Genomic DNA, 20,280 nt, shown 5'->3' on the forward strand with positions numbered 1-20,280 from the left:
GGTTAGGGCTAGGGTTAGGGTTAGGGTTAGGGCTAGGGTTAGGGCTAGGGTTAGGGCTAGGGTTAGGGTTAGGTTTGGGGCTACAGTTAGGGTTAGGGTTTAGATTACATTTACAGTTGGGAATAGGGTTGGGATTAGGGTTAGGGGTGTGTCAGGGTTAGAGGTGTGGTTAGGGTTACCGTTGGAATTAGGGTTAGGGGTGTGTTTAGATTAGGGTTTCAGTTATAATTGGGGGGTTTCCACTGTTTCGGCACATCAGGGGCTCTCCAAACACGACATGGCGTCCGATCTCAATTCCAGCCAATTCTGCGTTGAAAAGTAAAACAGTGCTCCTTCCCTTCCGAGCTCTCCTGTGTGCCCAAACAGGGGTTTACCCCAACATATGGGGTATCAGCGTACTCAGGACAAATTGGACAACAACTTTTGTGGAACAATTTCTCCTGTTACCCTTGGGAAAATACAAAACTGGGGGCTAAAAAATAATTTTTCTGGGAAAACAAAAAGATTTTTTATTTTCACGGCTCTGCGTTATAAACTGTAGTGAAACACTTGTGGGTTCAAAGTTCTCACAACACATCTAGATAAGTTCTTTGAGGGGTCTAGTTTCCAATATGGGGTCACTTGTGGGGGGTTTCTACTGTTTAGGTACATTAGGGGCTCTGCAAACGCAATGTGACGCCTGCAGACCAATCCATCTAAGTCTGCATTCCAAATGATGCTCCTTCCCTTCCGAGCCCTCCCATGTGCCCAAACGGTGGTTCCCCCCCACATATCGGGTATCAGCGTACTCAGGACAAATTGGACAACAACATTTAGGGTCCAATTTCTCCTGCTAACCTTGGAAAAATACAAAACTGGGGGCTAAAATATAATTTTTGTGGAAAAAAAATATTTTTTATTTGCATGGCTCTGCGTTATAAACTGTAGTGAAATACTTGGGGGTTCAAAGCTTTCACAACACATCAAGATGAGTTCCTTAGGGGGTCTACTTTCCAAAATGGTGTCACTTGTGGGGGGTTTCTACTGTTTAGGTACATTAGGGGCTCTGCAAACGCAATGTGACGCCTGCAGACCATTCCATCTAAGTCTGCATTCCAAATGGCGCTCCTTCCCTTCCGAGCCCTCCCATGCGCCCAAACGGTGGTTCCCCCCCACATATGGGGTATCAGCGTACTCAGGACAAATTGGACAACAACTTTTGGGGTCCAATTTCTCCTGTTACCCTAGGGAAAATACAAAACTGGGGGCTAAAAAATAATTTTTGTGGGAAAAAAATTTTGTTTTTTTCCCACAAAAATAAAAGGCTCTGCATTATAAACTTCTGTGAAGCCCTTGGTGGGTCAAAGTGCTCACCACACATCCAGATAAGTTCCTTAGGGGGTCTACTTTCCAAAATGGTGTCACTTGTGGGGGGTTTCAATGTTTAGGCACATCAGTGGCTCTCCAAACGCAACATGGCGTCCCATCTCAATTCCTGTCAATTTTGCATTGAAAAGACAAACGGCGCTCCTTCCCTTCCGAGCTCTCCCATGCGCCCAAACAGTGGTTTACTGCCACATATGGGGTATCAGCGTACTCAGGACAAATTGGACAACAACTTTTGAGGTCCAATTTCTTCTCTTACCCTTGGAAAAATAAAAAATTGGGGGCAAAAATATAATTTTTGTGAAAAAATATGATTTTTTATTTTTACGGTTCTGCATTATAAACTTCTGTGAAGCACTTGGTGGGTCAAAGTGCTCACCACACCTCTAGATAAGTTCCTTAGGGGGTCTACTTTCCAAAATGGTGTCACTTGTGGGGGGTTTCAATGTTTAGGCACATCAGTGGCTCTCCAAACGCAACATGGCGTCCCATCTCAATTTCTGTCAATTTTGCATTGAAAAGTCAAACTGCGCTCCTTCCCTTCCGAGCTCTCCCATGCGCCCAAACAGTGGTTTACTGCCACATATGGGGTATCAGCGTACTCAGGACAAATTGGACAACAACTTTTGAGGTCCAATTTCTTCTCTTACCCTTGGAAAAATAAAAAATTGGGGGCAAAAATATAATTTTTGTGAAAAAATATGATTTTTTATTTTTACGGTTCTGCATTATAAACTTCTGTGAAGCACTTGGTGGGTCAAAGTGCTCACCACACATCCAGATAAGTTCCTTAGGGGGTCTACTTTCCAAAATGGTGTCACTTGTGGGGGGTTTCAATGTTTAGGCACTTCAGTGGCTCTCCAAACGCAACATGGCGTCCCATCTCAATTCCTGTCAATTTTGCATTGAAAAGTCAAATAGCGCTCCTTCCCTTCCGAGCTCTCCCATGCGCCCAAACAGTGGTTTACTGCCACATATGGGGTATCAGCGTACTCAGGACAAATTGGACAACAAATTTTTGGGTCCAATTTCTCCTGTTACCCTTGGTAAAATAAAACAAATTGGAGCTGAAGTAAATTTTTTGTGTAAAAAAGTTAAATGTTCATTTTTATTTAAACATTCCAAAAATTCCTATTAAACACCTGAAGGGTTAATAAACTTCTTGAATGTGGTTTTGAGCACCTTGAGGGGTGCAGTTTTTAGAATGGTGTCACACTTGGGAATTTTCTATCATATAGACCCCTCAAAATGACTTCAAATGAGACGTGGTCCCTAAAAAAAAAATGGTGTTGTAAAAATGAGAAATTGCTGGTCAACTTTTAATCCTTATAACTCCCTAACAAAAAAAAAAATTGGTTCCAAAATTATGCTGATGTAAAGGAGACATGTGGGAAATGTTACTTATTAAGTATTTTGTGTGACATATCTCTGTGATTTAATTGCATAAAAATTCAAAGTTTGAAAATTGCGAAATTTTCAAAATTTTCGCCAAATTTCTGTTTTTTTCACAAATAAACGCAGGTACTATCAAAGAAATTTTACCACTATCATGAAGTACAATATGTCACGAGAAAACAATGTCAGAATCACCAGGATCCGTTGAAGCGTTTCGGAGTTATAACCTCATAAAGAGACAGTGGTCAGAATTGTAAAAATTGGCCTGGTCATTGACGTGCAAACCACCCTTGGGGGTAAAGGGGTTAAGCTTGCTATTGTGCACAGTTTAACATGACATTGGCTTTCTACTTGTTATATTGAACATTATTGTTATAGTTAAATGATTGATTGGCATCATTCAAGGTTATATATTCATTAGGTGACCATTATAAGGATTAGCACGGCAAACCATTTGATTTTAGTATTTAGTATTTTGCACATAGGATTTTTCACACAGGATCCTGAGTTTTGCCAGCAGCTGTATATCCTATTTTTTAATCATGATGTACAATAACAAATTGTATTGTGGTACCGTGATAGCCAGAAAAATCGATGTGAATACTGTTCTGCCCAATGATGACAGAAGTATTCTGGGAGTGATACCTTTATTGGCTAACCAGAAAATAAATAATAATTTATTTTCTGGTTAGCCAATAAAGGTATCACTCCCAGAGTACTTCTGTCATCATTGGGCAGAACAGTATTCACATCGATTTTTCTGGCTAACACGGTACCACAATACAATTTGTTATTGTACATCATGATTAAAAAATAGGATATACAGCTGCTGGCAAAACTCAGGATCCTGTGTGAAAAATCCTATGTGCAAAATACTAAATACTAAAATCAAATGGTTTGCCATGCTAATCCTTATAATGGTCACCTAATGAATATATAACCTTGAATGATGTCAATCAATCATTTATTATCAATTATTAATTGATTATTAATAATCAATTATTATTTATTTTCTAGTTAGCCAATAAAGGTATCACTCCCAGAATACTTCTGTCATCATTGGGCAGAACAGTATTCACATCGATTTTTTAATCAAAATCATTTTTTAGGTTTTCCTTGTCATTGAGGGCGCTGGTGTAATTCATATACACATAATGGAACAGTCTGTTGGACTGTTTAGATGTTTTATATGTGAAATAATAATAATAAACCGGAAACCACAAGAAACTATGGGAACACATATTAGTAAGATGTCTCTCAGAAATAACCCATAGTATATTGTTGGACATATACGGACACACTGACGTCCATAAATCGAGCACCACCAGAAAAAATCAGTGTATAAACGTCCACAGACTATTATTGAGGTCACAATACATAAAGTTTATTGAATACATAAAACAGACCACAAGACAGGGCAACGAATAAAAGGGCAACAGATCTTCCCACATAGCAAGCAGGCGGAGAAAGGGCCATATGTGAAACCACCCGGGGGACAGTCATACAATCATACATGTATAGGTAGGTATAGGCAGGACATCCTGCACCAAAGACATGTCCCACATCACATACCTGTAGATAATGACAGGGTCACATAGAGGCACTCCCGCCCTCCCCGACGCGCGTTTCGGAAGTATACAACACTTCTTTCCTCAGGGGGATACTTAATAAAAATGAGTCACCATTAAATAAAAGCCCAGACCGGAAATACACGCCGGCCGGCAAGAGAGACACGCCCACCCCGCAGGCGTCACACCGGACCGCCGACACCAGGGAGCCAGAGTCCCCACGTGACCACGGCGTCTGGCGGGAGGCGGAGCCAATGGGCGGGACAAAGAACGTCCACTCCAAAGCGCCGCAACAGCCGCCGACGCCAAGGCAACAGGAGCCCTAAGCCACCATGACGCCAGTAGAGGGCGGGACTAACCAGCAGGACAAGGCGGAGCCCAGACAGAGGGAAGCACAGCCGCAGCCATATTCAAAGAGGGCAAAGGCCCATTACATCTAATGCTGGACCAAGGCTACACGCACCATAGGCTCACAAAGGAGCCTCTTTGAATATGGCTGCGGCTGTGCTTCCCTCTGTCTGGGCTCCGCCTTGTCCCGCTGGTTAGTCCCGCCCTCTACTGGCGTCATGGTGGCTTAGGGCTCCTGTTGCCTTGGCGTCGGCGGCTGTTGCGGCGCTTTGGAGTGGACGTTCTTTGTCCCGCCCATTGGCTCCGCCTCCCGCCAGACGCCGTGGTCACGTGGGGACTCTGGCTCCCTGGTGTCGGCGGTCCGGTGTGACGCCTGCGGGGTGGGCGTGTCTCTCTTGCCGGCCGGCGTGTATTTCCGGTCTGGGCTTTTATTTAATGGTGACTCATTTTTATTAAGTATCCCCCTGAGGAAGGAAGTGTTGTATACTTCCGAAACGCGCGTCGGGGAGGGCGGGAGTGCCTCTATGTGACCCTGTCATTATCTACAGGTATGTGATGTGGGACATGTCTTTGGTGCAGGATGTCCTGCCTATACCTACCTATACATGTATGATTGTATGACTGTCCCCCGGGTGGTTTCACATATGGCCCTTTCTCCGCCTGCTTGCTATGTGGGAAGATCTGTTGCCCTTTTATTCGTTGCCCTGTCTTGTGGTCTGTTTTATGTATTCAATAAACTTTATGTATTGTGACCTCAATAATAGTCTGTGGACGTTTATACACTGATTTTTTCTGGTGGTGCTCATGTTTTATATGTGGTATAAAAATAGTTTTTTTTCATCCATACATTCCAATTTTTAGTCTATACACTATCTTGGTTAAAATTAAAAAAAATTTACAGTGTGGTAGTTCTGTGGCACGCCTCATCTATCTGTGGGCTACAAAGTGTGCTTTTGAGGCTTCCATTCTTTTTTTGGTGTTTGTTACCCTAGCACTAAACAGTAAACACTAGGGTTGAGCGAAACGGGTCGTTCATTTTCAAAAGTCGCCGACTTTTGGCAAAGTCGGGTTTCATGAAACCCGATCCGACCCCTGTGCGGGGTCGGCCATGCGGTACGCGACTTTCGCGGCAAAGTCGCGTTTCAATGACGCGAAAAGCGCCATTTCTCAGCCAATGAAGGTAAACGCAGAGTGTGGGCAGCGTGATGACATAGGTCCTGGTCCCCACCATCTTAGAGAAGGGCATTGCAGTGATTGGCTTGCTGTCTGCGGCGTCACAGGGGCTATAAAGGGGAGTTCCCGCCGACCGCCATGTTACTGCTGCTGATCTGAGCTTAGGGAGAGGTTGCTGCTGCTTCGTCAGAAGCAGGGATAGCGTTAGGCAGGGTCCATTAACCACCAAACCGCTTGTGCTGTAGCAATTTCCACTGCCCAACACCACCTTCGGTGTGCAGGGACAGTGGAAGCTACATTTTTTTTTTTTTTCCCTCAGCGCTGTAGCTCATTGGGCTGCCCTAGAAGGCTCCCTGATAGCTGCATTGCTGTGTGTACGCCGCTGTGCAAACCAACTGCTTTTTTCAAAGCACAAATCCTCTTGTTCCTTCCTTTCTGCACAGCTATCTTTTTGGTTTGTACACACTTTTGATTTAATTTGTGCATCAGTCCACTCCTTATTGCTGCCTGCCATACCTGGCTGAGATTACTGCAGGGAGATAGTAATTGAAGGACACTCCCTGTTTTTTTTTTTTTGTGGGAGATTAAGATTGACATTTCTGCTAGAGTGCCATCCCTGTCTGTGTCATCTCTCACTCAGTGGGCCATAGAAAGCCTATTTATTTTTTTGCTTGATTTGGGTTATAAAATCTACCTGAAAAAATCACTACATCAATCAGTGGGAGAAAAATATTGGCCTCAGGGCTTGTGTGCCACTCTTGACTCCTGTGTGCATCATCACTCACTCAGTGGGCCATAGAAAGCCTATTTATTTTTTTGCTTGATTTTGGTTCTAAAATCTACCTGAAAAAATCACTACATCAATCAGTGGGAGAAAAATATTGGCCTCAGGGCTTGTGTGCCACTCCTGACTCCTGTGTGCATCATCACTCAGTCAGTGGGCCATAGAAAGCCCTTTTTTTTTTTTTTTTGCTTTATTTGGGTTCTAAATTCTACCTGAAAAAATCAATAAATCAATCAGTGGGAGATTAATATTGGCCTTTGGGCTTGTGTGCCAGTCCTAAGCGTGCCATCTCTCTCTCTCAGATAGTGGGCCATAGAAAGCCTATTTATTTTTTATTTTTTTTAATGGGTTTATAAATTTTCCCTGGAAAAAAAAAAAAAAGTGGGAGATTAATATTGGCCTCTGGGCTTGTGTGCCAGTCCTGAGCGTGCCATCTCTCTCACAAATAGTGGGCCATAGAAAGCCTATTTATTTTTTTTTTTTGGTTTTATAAATTCTCCCTTAAAAAAAAAGGGAGATTAATATTGGCCTTTGGGCTTGTGTGCCAGTCCTAAGCGTGCCATCTCTCTCTGTCTCTCAGATAGTGGGCCATAGAAAGCCTATTTATTATTTTTTTTATTGGGTTTATAAATTTTCCCTGGAACAAAAAAAAAAAGTGGGAGATAAATATTGGCCTCTGGGCTTGTGTGCCACTCCTGACTCCTGTGTGCGTCATCTCTCACTCAGTGGGCCATAGAAAGCCTTCTTTTGTTTTATTTGTTTTCTAAATTCTCCCTGAAAAAATCATTTTATTTTCTTTGGTTTCTAAATTCTTCCTGAAAAAATCATTTTATTCTATTTTTTTTTTCCTAAAGTCTCCCTGAAAAAACAAAAAAACAAAAACAAATCAGTGGGAGATTAATATTGCCCTTTCTGCTTGTGTGCCAGTCTTGACTCCTGGGTGTGCCATCTCTCTCTCTCTCTCTCTCTCCAATTGTGGGCCATAGAAAGCCTATTATTTTTTTAGCTTGATTTGGGTTCCAAAATCTACCTGAAAAAATCACTACATCAATCAGTGGGAGATAAATATTGGCCTCTGGGCTTGTGTGCCACTCCTGACTCCTGTGTGCGTCATCTCTCACTCAGTGGGCCATAGAAAGCCTTTTTTTGTTTTATTTCTTTTCTAAATTCTCCCTGAAAAAATCATTTTATTTTCTTTGGTTTCTAAATTCTTCCTCAAAAAATCATTTTATTCTATTTTTTTTTTCCAAAAGTCTCCCTGAAAAAAAAACAAATCAGTGGGAGATTAATATTGCCCTTTCTGCTTGTGTGCCAGTCTTGACTCCTGGGTGTGCCATCTCTCTCTCTCTCTCCAATTGTGGGCCATAGAAAGCCTATTATTTTTTTTAGCTTGATTTGGGTTCCAAAATCTACCTGAAAAAATCACTACATCAATCAGTGGGAGATAAATATTGGCCTCTGGGCTTGTGTGCCACTCCTGACTCCTGTGTGCGTCATCTCTCACTCAGTGGGCCATAGAAAGCCTTTTTTTGTTTTATTTCTTTTCTAAATTCTCCCTGAAAAAATCATTTTATTTTCTTTGGTTTCTAAATTCTTCCTCAAAAAATCATTTTATTCTATTTTTTTTTTCCTAAAGTCTCCCTGAAAAAAAAACAAATCAGTGGGAGATTAATATTGCCCTTTCTGCTTGTGTGCCAGTCTTGACTCCTGGGTGTGCCATCTCTCTCTCTCTCTCCAATTGTGGGCCATAGAAAGCCTATTATTTTTTTTAGCTTGATTTGGGTTCCAAAATCTACCTGAAAAAATCACTACATCAATCAGTGGGAGATAAATATTGGCCTCTGGGCTTGTGTGCCACTCCTGACTCCTGTGTGCGTCATCTCTCACTCAGTGGGCCATAGAAAGCCTTTTTTTGTTTTATTTGTTTTCTAAATTCTCCCTGAAAAAATCATTTTATTTTATTTGGTTTCTAAATTCTTCCTCAAAAAATCATTTTATTCAATTTTTTTTTTCCTAAAGTCTCCCTGAAAAAAAACAAAAAAAAAACAAATCAGTGGGAGATTAATATTGCCCTTTCTGCTTGTGTGCCAGTCTTGACTCCTGGGTGTGCCATCTCTCTCTCTCTCTCTCCAATTGTGGGCCATAGAAAGCCTATTATTTTTTTTAGCTTGATTTGGGTTCCAAAATCTACCTGAAAAAATCACTACATCAATCAGTGGGAGATAAATATTGGCCTCTGGGCTTGTGTGCCACTCCTGACTCCTGTGTGCGTCATCTCTCACTCAGTGGGCCATAGAAAGCCTTTTTTTGTTTTATTTGTTTTCTAAATTCTCCCTGAAAAAATCATTTTATTTTATTTGGTTTCTAAATTCTTCCTCAAAAAATCATTTTATTCTATTATTTTTTTTTCCTAAAGTCTCCCTTAAAAAAAAAAAAAAAAAATCAAATCAGTGGGAGATTAATATTTACATTTGTGCTTCAGTGACAGTCCTGCGTGTGTGGCATCTCTCTCATTTGTTGCCACCAACAACAGAGTGTGTAACATTGTGCCTGATTTTCGTTGTGGTCTCACTCACCTGTAAAGGGGTAGCTAAATCATACTGAAGTTATAGCTCACCGTGTAATTTGTGTGACAGCAACAAATACCGTTAGTTTGTTTACGTTTTTAAAACAATGAGGAAGTATGGTGGAAGAGGTCGTGGCCGGGGGCGTTCATTGTCAGCTGGTAATGAGGGTAGTGGTAGTGGTGGAGCATCAGCTGGTCGTGGGAAAAAAAATATTGCACCTAAGTCTGGAGCTGTGGAGCCAGGTTCGTCGTCTGGCTACACAAGGCCTCGAACGCTCCCTTTTCTGGGAGTAGGAAAACCGCTTTTAAAGCCGGAGCAGCAAGAGCAAGTTTTGGCTTATCTTGCTGACTCAGCCTCTAGCTCTTTTGCCTCCTCTCGTGAAACTGGTAAATGTCAAAGCAGCGCGTCGTTAGTGGATGTTCACGGTCAGGGACAAGTCGCTTCCTTGTCCTCTTCAGCAAAAACAACAACAGAGAAGAATGCAGCAGGCGACACAACGGGTTACTCCATGGAGCTCTTTACACATACCGTCCCTGGCTTAGAAAGTGAAGCAGTTAACAGTCCATGCCCATTACAAGTTGAATCTGACATGGAGTGCACTGATGCACAGCCACAGCCAGACTACTATGCTGGTCCTTTGACTCAGACCACAACATTGCCCTCGCAGGGTGCTGATCAAGAATCAGACCCTGATGAGACTATGTTGCCCCATCACGAACGCTATACCACCGACCGACACGGTGACACAGATGAAGTTGCACACGAGCTACAAGAAGAGGTAATAGATGACCCAGTTCTTGACCCCGATTGGCAGCCATTGGGGGAACAGGGTGCAGGCGGCAGCAGTTCTGAAGCGGAGGAGGAGGGGCCGCAGCAGGCATCAACATCGCAACAGGTTCCATCTGCCGGGCCCGTATCTTGCCCAAAACGCGTGGCAAAGCCAAAACCTGTTGGAGGACAGCGTGGCCATCCGGTTAAAGCTCAGTCTGCAATGCCTGAAAAGGTATCCGATGCTAGAAAGAGTGCAGTCTGGCATTTTTTTAAACAACATCCAATTGATCAGCGCAAAGTCATCTGTCAAAAATGTTCAACTACCTTAAGCAGAGGACAGAATCTGAAAAGTCTCAATACAAGTTGCATGCATAGACATTTAACCACCATGCATTTGCAAGCCTGGACTAACTACCAAACGTCCCTTAAGGTTGTAGCACCCTCGGCCAATGAAGCTAGTCAGCAACGCAACATCCCTTCCGGCAGTGTAGGGCCACCATTTTCCGCACCACCTGCAGTATCTGTGCAGGTTTCTTTGCCAGGCCAAAGCAGTCAGGATCAGGGAATCACCAGTTTCGTAGTAGGAAACACTGCATCTAGGGCACCGGTGGCAACAATACCATCTCCCACCGTCTCTCAGTCTGCCATGTCCACCGGCACCCCCGCTAGTTCCACGATCTCCAGCTCTCCAGTCCAGCTCACCCTACATGAGACTATGGTTAGAAAAAGGAAGTACTTAGCCTCGCATCCGCGTACACAGGGTTTGAACGCACACATAGCTAGACTAATCTCGTTAGAGATGATGCCCTACCGGTTAGTTGAAAGCGAAGCTTTCAAAGCCCTGATGGACTACGCTGTACCACGCTACGAGCTACCCAGTCGACACTTTTTTTCCAGAAAAGCCATCCCAGCCCTCCACCAGCATGTTAAAGAGCGCATCGTCCATGCACTCAGGCAATCTGTGAGCACAAAGGTGCACCTGACAACAGATGCATGGACCAGTAGGCATGGCCAGGGACGTTACGTGTCCATCACGGCACACTGGGTAAATGTGGTGGATGCAGGGTCCACAGGGGACAGCAAGTTTGGGACAGTTCTGCCTAGCCCACGGTCTAGGAAACAATTGGCTGTAGCCGTTCGCACCCCCTCCTCCTCCTCTTCGTCCTCCTGCAGAAGCGAGAGCTCGTCCACAGACCGCAGTCGCACAACCACTCCATCCGCAGCTGCCACTGTTGCACACCAGGTCTCCCATTATGGGGCAGCTACTGGCAAACGTCAGCAGGCTGTATTGGCTATGAAGTGTTTGGGCGACAACAGACACACCGCGGAAGTTCTGTCCGAGTTCTTGCAGAAAGAAACGCAGTCGTGGCTGGGCACTGTAGATCTTGAGGCAGGCAAGGTAGTGAGTGATAACGGAAGGAATTTCATGGCTGCCATCTCCCTTTCCCAACTGAAACACATTCCTTGCCTGGCTCACACCTTAAACCTGGTGGTGCAGTGCTTCCTGAAAAGTTATCCGGGGTTATCCGACCTGCTCCTCAAAGTGCGTGGACTTTGCTCACATATCCGCCGTTCGCCCGTACACTCCAGCCGTATGCAGACCTATCAGCGTTCTTTGAACCTTCCCCAGCATCGCCTAATCATAGACGTTGCAACAAGGTGGAACTCAACACTGCACATGCTTCAGAGACTGTGTGAACAGAGGCGGGCTGTTATGTTTTTGTGGGAGGATACACATACACGGGCAGGCAGTAGGATGGCAGACATGGAGTTGTCAGGTGTGCAGTGGTCGAAGATTCAAGACATGTGCCAAGTCCTTCAGTGTTTTGAGGAATGCACACGGCTGGTTAGTGCAGACAACACCATAATAAGCATGAGCATCCCCCTAATGCGTCTGCTGATGCAAAGTTTGACGCACATAAAGGATCAGGCGTCTGCAGCTGAGGAAGAGGAAAGCCTTGATGACAGTCAGCCATTGTCTGGCCAGGGCAGTGTACAGGACGAGGTAGCGGGCGAAGAGGAGGAGGAGGACGAGGAGGATGATGGGGATGATTATATTTTTAATGAGGAAGCTTTTCCGGGGCCACTGGAAATTGGTGGCGCGGCAAGGCCGGGTTCTGGTTTTTTGAGGGACACAAGTGACGTGGATTTGCCTGAAACTGCCCCTCAACCAAGCACAACCGCAGATTTGAGAACTGGAACTTTGGCCCACATGGCGGATTATGCCTTACGTATCCTCAAAAGGGACACACGCATAACTAAAATGATGAATAATGACAATTACTGGTTGGCCTGCCTCCTTGATCCTCGCTATAAAGGCAAATTGCAAAATATAATGCCACATGAGATCTTGGAACTAATATTAGCAACCAAACAATCAACTCTTGTTGACCGTTTGCTTCTGGCATTCCCTGCACACAGCGCCCGTGATCGTTCTCACACGAGCTGCAGGGGCCAGCAGACCAGAGGAGTTAGAGGGGCAGAAATCAGAAGTGGCGTTGGCCAGAGGGGTTTTCTGACCAGGTTGTGGAGTGATTTTGCTATGACCGCAGACAGGACAGGTACTGCAGCATCAATTCAAAGTGACAGGAGACAACATTTGTCCAGTATGGTTACAAACTATTTTTCATCCCTTATCGATGTTCTCCCTCAACCGTCATTCCCATTTGATTACTGGGCATCAAAATTAGACACCTGGCCAGAATTGGCAGAATATGCATTGCAGGAGCTTGCTTGCCCGGCAGCTAGTGTCCTATCAGAAAGAGTATTCAGTGCTGCAGGTTCAATACTAACAGAAAAAAAGGACTCGTCTGGCTACCCAAAATGTAGATGATCTAACCTTCATTAAAATGAACCACAACTGGATTTCGAAATCTTTTGCCCCACCTTGCCCGGCTGACACCTAGCTTTCCTATGAAAAGGTCTTGCCTGTGGACTTCTGAATGCCTTTTCCAATCTCGTAATTTTCTGCACCTGATTGTCCAGCATACGACATGTTTACACCTCACTAAATGGCCAAACTCCCCACACGGGGCCGTGGTATCGACACTTGGCGACAGCACCCGTGAGAGTGCAGTTTGTCTGAATAGGTGGGTGAGCCCGCTTTTGGTCGACGGCACTGCCACTGGGTCCCTCCTAGTACAATAAAGTGTCTCTGGCGGTGGTGGTGCGCACCCAACGTCAGACACACCATTGTAATATGAGGGGCCCTGGGCCTGTACCGCCGGCCACAAGACAGTTTCCCCCCACCCCAGCTCAAACAGTGCTCTACCACTTGCAAAATTATCTCACAGCTCCACCAATGTTTAGTCTATGCGCTGACATCCTTCAATGCCTGCCACTGACAATACCATTGTATTGACATTTTTGTTATGTTAGGCCTTCGATGCCTGTCTGTGGTCACTCCTTCCACTAGGCCTCCACTGACCACACCACTGCTGCCCGTGTACCCCTGTAACCAATTTAAAATTGCCTACAGCCATGTGTTATTATTTTAGGCCTTCGATGCCTGTCTGCGGTCACTCCTTCCACTAGGCCTCCACTGACCACACCACTGCTGCCCGTGTACCCCTGGAACCAATTTAAAATTGCCTACAGCCATGTGTTATTATTTTAGGCCTTCGATGCCTGTCTGCGGTGACTCCTTCCACTAGGCCTCCACTGACCACACCACTGCTGCCCGTGTACCCCTGGAACCAATTTAAAATTGCCTACAGCCATGTGTTATTATTTTAGGCCTTCGATGCCTGTCTGCGGTCACTCCTTCCACTAGGCCTCCACTGACCACACCACTGCTGCCCGTGTACCCCTGTAACCAATTTAAAATTGCCTACAGCCATGTGTTATTATTTTAGGCCTTCGATGCCTGTCTGCGGTCACTCCTTCCACTAGGCCTCCACTGACCACACCACTGCTGCCCGTGTACCCCTGGAACCAATTTAAAATTGCCTACAGCCATGTGTTATTATTTTAGGCCTTCGATGCCTGTCTGCGGTGACTCCTTCCACTAGGCCTCCACTGACCACACCACTGCTGCCAGTGTACCCCTGGAACCAATTTAAAATTGCCTACAGCCATGTGTTATTATTTTAGGCCTTCGATGCCTGTCTGCGGTCACTCCTTCCACTAGGCCTCCACTGACCACACCACTGCTGCCCGTGTACCCCTGTAACCAATTTAAAATTGCCTACAGCCATGTGTTATTATTTTAGGCCTTCGATGCCTGTCTGCGGTCACTCCTTCCACTAGGCCTCCACTGACCACACCACTGCTGCCCGTGTACCCCTGTAACCAATTTAAAATTGCCTACAGCCATGTGTTATTATTTTAGGCCTTCGATGCCTGTCTGCGGTCACTCCTTCCACTAGGCCTCCACTGACCACACCACTGCTGCCCGTGTACCCCTGGAACCAATTTAAAATTGCCTACAGCCATGTGTTATTATTTTAGGCCTTCGATGCCTGTCTGCGGTGACTCCTTCCACTAGGCCTCCACTGACCACACCACTGCTGCCCGTGTACCCCTGGAACCAATTTAAAATTGCCTACAGCCATGTGTTATTATTTTAGGCCTTCGATGCCTGTCTGCGGTCACTCCTTCCACTAGGCCTCCACTGACCACACCACTGCTGCCCGTGTACCCCTGTAACCAATTTAAAATTGCCTACAGCCATGTGTTATTATTTTAGGCCTTCGATGCCTGTCTGCGGTGACTCCTTCCACTAGGCCTCCACTGACCACACCACTGCTGCCCGTGTACCCCTGGAACCAATTTAAAATTGCCTACAGCCATGTGTTATTATTTTAGGCCTTCGATGCCTGTCTGCGGTCACTCCTTCCACTAGGCCTCCACTGACCACACCACTGCTGCCCGTGTACCCCTGGAACCAATTTAAAATTGCCTACAGCCATGTGTTATTATTTTAGGCCTTCGATGCCTGTCTGCGGTGACTCCTTCCACTAGGCCTCCACTGACCACACCACTGCTGCCCGTGTACCCCTGGAACCAATTTAAAATTGCCTACAGCCATGTGTTATTATTTTAGGCCTTCGATGCCTGTCTGTGGTCACTCCTTCCACTAGGCCTCCACTGACCACACCACTGCTGCCCGTGTACCCCTGGAACCAACATCAGAAAATATAAAAATAAGTATTTTGCTTATAAAAAAGAAAATACTGGAGAGATATCAAATGCAGACATTTTAACATTAAAAACAAACACATACAACAAAAATCTGGTACAGTACTAAAAATGGCCACCAGCTACAATAACTTTCTCCTGCAAGTAGTTAACTGAAAGGTTTTTTCAATTTTAAACACAGATATGGCATCCACCGAGTGTTGTCCTGTCGCGTCTTCTTTATATTATTGCCAAGAAGATGCAAAACAATGAAAATAATAAAATCATTATTTACCAAAAAAATAGAGTAAGTCAAAACCACATTGCAAATAAACATTCATTACAAATAAAGAAGCAGGGCGCGTCCGAGGGTGAGTATATACCTAATAAGAATATAATCACCCTCGGACGCGCCCTGCTTCTTTCCGACAGCCTTCCTTCCTAAGAATCAGCCCTTCCGTGGTGTAGAGAGAGGGTTTGTTACACTCCAAGGTGTTCCCCAGGTTTCCTCTCCATTGCTTCGATCTTCTGGCTCTCGTTTAGTAGTTGTTGGAAACTACGCTGCATTAGGCCTACAAATTGGGTATGGGGTGTAGAGAGATGGTGTGTTACACTCCAAGGTGTTCCCCAGGTTTCCTCTCCATTGCTTCGATCTTCCGGCTCTCGTTTAGTAGTTGTTGGAAACTACGCTGCATTGGGCCTACAAATTGGGTATGGGGTGTAGAGAGATGGTGTGTTCCACTCCAAGGTGTTCTCCAGGTTGCCTTTCCTGAGCTTCGATCTTCCGGCTCTCGTTTAGTAGTTGTTGGAAACTACGCTGCATTAGGCCTACAAATTGGGTATGGGGTGTAGAGAGATGGTGTGTTCCACTGTAGAGAGATGGTGTGTTCCACTCCAAGGTGTTCCCCAGGTTTCCTCGCCAATGCTTCGATCATCATGCTCTCGTTTAGTAGTTGTTGGAAACTACGCTGCATTAGGCCTACAAATTGAGTATGGGGTGTAGAGAGATGGTGTGTTACACTCCAAGGTGTTCCCCAGGTTTCCTCTCCATTGCTTCGATCTTCCGGCTCTCGTTTAGTAGTTGTTGGAAACTACGCTGCATTAGGCCTACAAATTGGGTATGGGGTGTAGAGAGATGGTGTGTTACACTCCAAGGTGTTCCCCAGGTTTCCTCTCCATTGCTTCGATCTTCCGGCTCTCGTTTAGTAGTTGTTGGAAACTACGCTGCATTAGGCCTACAAATTGGGTATGGGGTGTAGAGAGATGGTGTGTTACACTCCAAGGTGTTCCCCAGGTTTCCTCTCCATTGCTTCGATCTTCCGGCTCTCGTTTAGTAGTTGTTGGAAACTACGCTGCATTAGGCCTACAAATTGGGTATGGGGTGTAGAGAGATGGTGTGTTACACTCCAAGGTGTTCCCCAGGTTTCCTCTCCATTGCTTCGATCTTCCGGCTCTCGTTTAGTAGTTGTTGGAAACTACGCTGCATTAGGCCTACAAATTGGGTATGGGGTGTAGAGAGATGGTGTGTTCCACTGTAGAGAGATGGTGTGTTCCACTCCAAGGTGTTCCCCAGGTTTCCTCGCCAATGCTTCGATCATCATGCTCTCGTTTAGTAGTTGTTGGAAACTACGCTGCATTAGACCTACAAATTGGGTATGGGGTGTAGAGAGATGGTGTGTTCCACTCCAAGGTGTTCTCCAGGTTGCCTTTCCTGAACTTCTATCTTCAGGCTCTCATTAAATTGTGGTTAAACGGAACAACTGCATTTGGCGTACTAGTTGGTTTGGGGCCTACTATCAGTGTCTGCCGCTCCTTGCTGTTCTCCTGGTTTCCTGTCCTGAAATTCCGTTTTCAGGCACTCGTTAAGTAGTTGTTAATGTTAGACTGCATTTGGCCTACTAGTTGGGTTGGGGCCTACTATCGGTGTCTGCCACTCCTTGTTGTTCTCCTCCACTGAACAAAGCTGTGCCGCCTGTTTACTACTGTTGCCAATTTTGAACTGCATTTCGACTACTTACTGATTTGGGCCTACTCTCTGTGTCAGCCTCTCATTCCAGTTGTCCTCCACTGCAATGCCCCCTGATTAGTCCTGTGTTACCAATTTTGAACTGCATTTAGCCCACTTTATTCTTTGGGCCTATATCTGTGTTTCCTCCTCATCCTGCCCATTGCCCAGCCAGTGATAGATGAGTCTGCTGGTACATTGACCCATAACGCAACATTTCCCGTGCACGCTACACTGCAAGATTGTGACCCTGCTGAAAGTCAGGTCCCCCTTCCCGCATACCATACCACCTTACACGGGGACAAACAGGAAGGTGCAGATGAAAGTGCAGGTTCCTTCATCAGGTGGGGGGAGGAATACTAGTTGGCGACGTCACTGGCACAGGGCCTCTCATGGTACGCAAAAGTGTTGCTGCCGGTGGGAGGCGCCCCCGCCATGCAAACACACCGCTGTACTTTGAGGGGCCCTGTGCCAGTGCCAATGCCAACGAGTGGGCCCCCCCTGCTTGCTCAGGTTCACAGCACTTGCAAAGTTGAAATACTTACCTCTCCCTGCTCCACTGCCGTGACGTGGTCCAGATTTCCTGGGCCCACTAATTACTTGAACCGGCCCTACCCACCACAACTTTAGCCAAATGACCCCCAATTTCAAATGCCTTCCAATTATTATAAGGTAAATTACGCTTGACAAGCTTCATTAAGAAGAATGGATGGTTTTGACATTAAAATGGGCACTCTAGGTGTTTTCCTGGCCCCCACTCACTGCCGACTATGCTGCCCCATTGATTAATGATCTGGTAGAAGGTTTACACAGTAAAATATCGATATTTGCAGATGATACAAAACTATGTAAAGCAGTTAATACAAGAGAAAATAGTATTCTGCTACAGATGGATCTGGATAAGTTGGAAACTTGGGCTGAAAGGTGGCAGATGAGGTTTAACAATGATAAATGTAAGGTTATACACATGGGAAGAGGGAATCAATATCACCATTACACACTGAACGGGAAACCACTGGGTAAATCTGACAGGGAGAAGGACTTGGGGATCCTAGTTAATGATAAACTTACCTGGAGCAGCCAGTGCCAGGCAGCAGCTGCCAAGGCAAACAGGATCATGGGGTGCATTAAAAGAGGTCTGGATACACATGATGAGAGCATTATACTGCCTCTGTACAAATCCCTAGTTAGACCGCACATGGAGTACTGTGTCCAGTTTTGGGCACCGGTGCTCAGGAAGGATATAATGGAACTAGAGAGAGTACAAAGGAGGGCAACAAAATTAATAAAGGGGATGGGAGAACTACAATACCCAGATAGATTAGCGAAATTAGGATTATTTAGTCTAGAAAAAAGACGACTGAGGGGCGATCTAATAACCATGTATAAGTATATAAGGGGACAATACAAATATCTCGCTGAGGATCTGTTTATACCAAGGAAGGTGACGGGCACAAGGGGGCATTCTTTGCGTCTGGAGGAGAGAAGGTTTTTCCACCAACATAGAAGAGGATTCTTTACTGTTAGGGCAGTGAGAATCTGGAATTGCTTGCCTGAGGAGGTGGTGATGGCGAACTCAGTCGAGGGGTTCAAGAGAGGCCTGGATGTCTTCCTGGAGCAGAACAATATTGTATCATACAATTATTAGGTTCTGTAGAAGGACGTAGATCTGGGTATTTATTATGATGGAATATAGGCTGAACTGGATGGACAAATGTCTTTTTTCGGCCTTACTAACTATGTTACTATGTTACTATGTTACTATGTTACTTGCATTGGGTTTCGTGTTTCGGTCGATCCCGACTTTACGTCATAATCGGCCGATTTCACTCGACCCGACTTTTGAGATAGTCGGGTTTCGCGAAACCCGGCTCGACTCTAAAAAGGTCAAGGTCGCTCAACTCTAGTGTCCACCATTTCTGACCGCGCATGCCGGAGCTCCTCCCCCTCCTCCCCGGACCTTACATTGGGGCAGGGGATGCATTGTAAAACTGCATCCGCTGCCCCGTTGTTCATTTTTTTCGCAGTTTGAGTCGGTAAATCGTGCCGACGTATGACGACGGCCCCATACCGACGCTAGTATGAAAGTAGCCTAAGGGTACTTTCACACATCAGGTTTTTTCCGTCAGGCACAATCCGGCAAGTTTCGAAAAAACGGATTTTTTTTTTCCGCCGGATCCGTTTTTATTCTCATAGACTTGTATTAGCGCCGGATGGCCTAACGGTTCATCCGTTTTTTGCCAAATAAGTCAAAAATTAGTTTTCCGGCGGTCGGAGAAAATGTACAGATGAACTTTTTTTTTTGTCTGGCGAAAAAACGCACAGCAACATTTCTGGCGATAAACGGACAAAACGTGAGGGGAATTGAGTGAATCCGGCTACCAATTTCATTTTTTTTACACTGAGCATGCCCCGTGGCTGCATTTTTCATTATGGAGTCTCTCTCTCTCTCACCCTCTCTCTCTCTCTCTCTCCTTTATTCCTGATTTTAAAAAAAGCAAAAAACACAAAAATGGATCCAGCAAAAAAACGGATCCGTTGCATCAGTTTTTTGCATTTTACGCCGGATCTGTTTTTTTCAAAATTCGCCGGATTCTGCCTGAAGGCCAAAAACAGATGTGTGAAAGTAGCCTTCGGGTTACTGTGCTATTTTATTCATTTCCAGATATGTGTGAACAATTTAAAATCACAGACAACCCATATAAATCATTCAGATTAATGTATCGTGAACCGTCTAGTGATATGTTGACTATAGCAGTGGCCTCCTCACATTCATGTAAATTGTTTTATTTCTCCTTGTGTTTTTCAGTTTGTCGCTCAACCTAACTGTCAGCAGCTGCTTGCTTCCCGCTGGTATGATGAATTTCCAGGCTGGAGGAGACGACATTGGGCAGTGAAGATGGTGACATGTGTAATAATAGGACTCCTTTTCCCTATCTTCTCTGCGTGTTACTTGATAGCTCCAAAAAGCAACCTCGGACTTTTTATTAGGAAACCGTTCATCAAATTCATCTGCCACACCGCATCACATTTGACTTTCCTGTTCTGTTTACTACAAGCTTCTCAAAGTGGATACAACATTAACAAGCCAGGCCCCGCACCAGTGCCCATTGAATGGGTGATATTACCGTGGGTTTTGGGTAAATGAATTACTAAATAAATGCAATACATGATGTCTACATGAAC

General features: G+C 45.1%; 1 protein-coding gene across 1 annotated transcript in view; it reads left to right on the forward strand.

The window, feature by feature from the left end:
- The window catches only part of TRPC4 (transient receptor potential cation channel subfamily C member 4), a 413,435-nt gene that overhangs the window by 308,461 nt on the left and 84,694 nt on the right, over window positions 1-20,280 (forward strand). The window contains exon 4 of the mRNA XM_069758936.1: window positions 19,904-20,234. Within this exon, the coding sequence (XP_069615037.1) occupies window positions 19,904-20,234 (331 nt within the window). The remainder of the gene's footprint in view (window positions 1-19,903; window positions 20,235-20,280) is intronic.

This window comes from Ranitomeya imitator, chromosome 3, assembly GCF_032444005.1.
Source record: "Ranitomeya imitator isolate aRanImi1 chromosome 3, aRanImi1.pri, whole genome shotgun sequence".
Taxonomy (NCBI): Eukaryota; Metazoa; Chordata; class Amphibia; order Anura; family Dendrobatidae; genus Ranitomeya; species Ranitomeya imitator.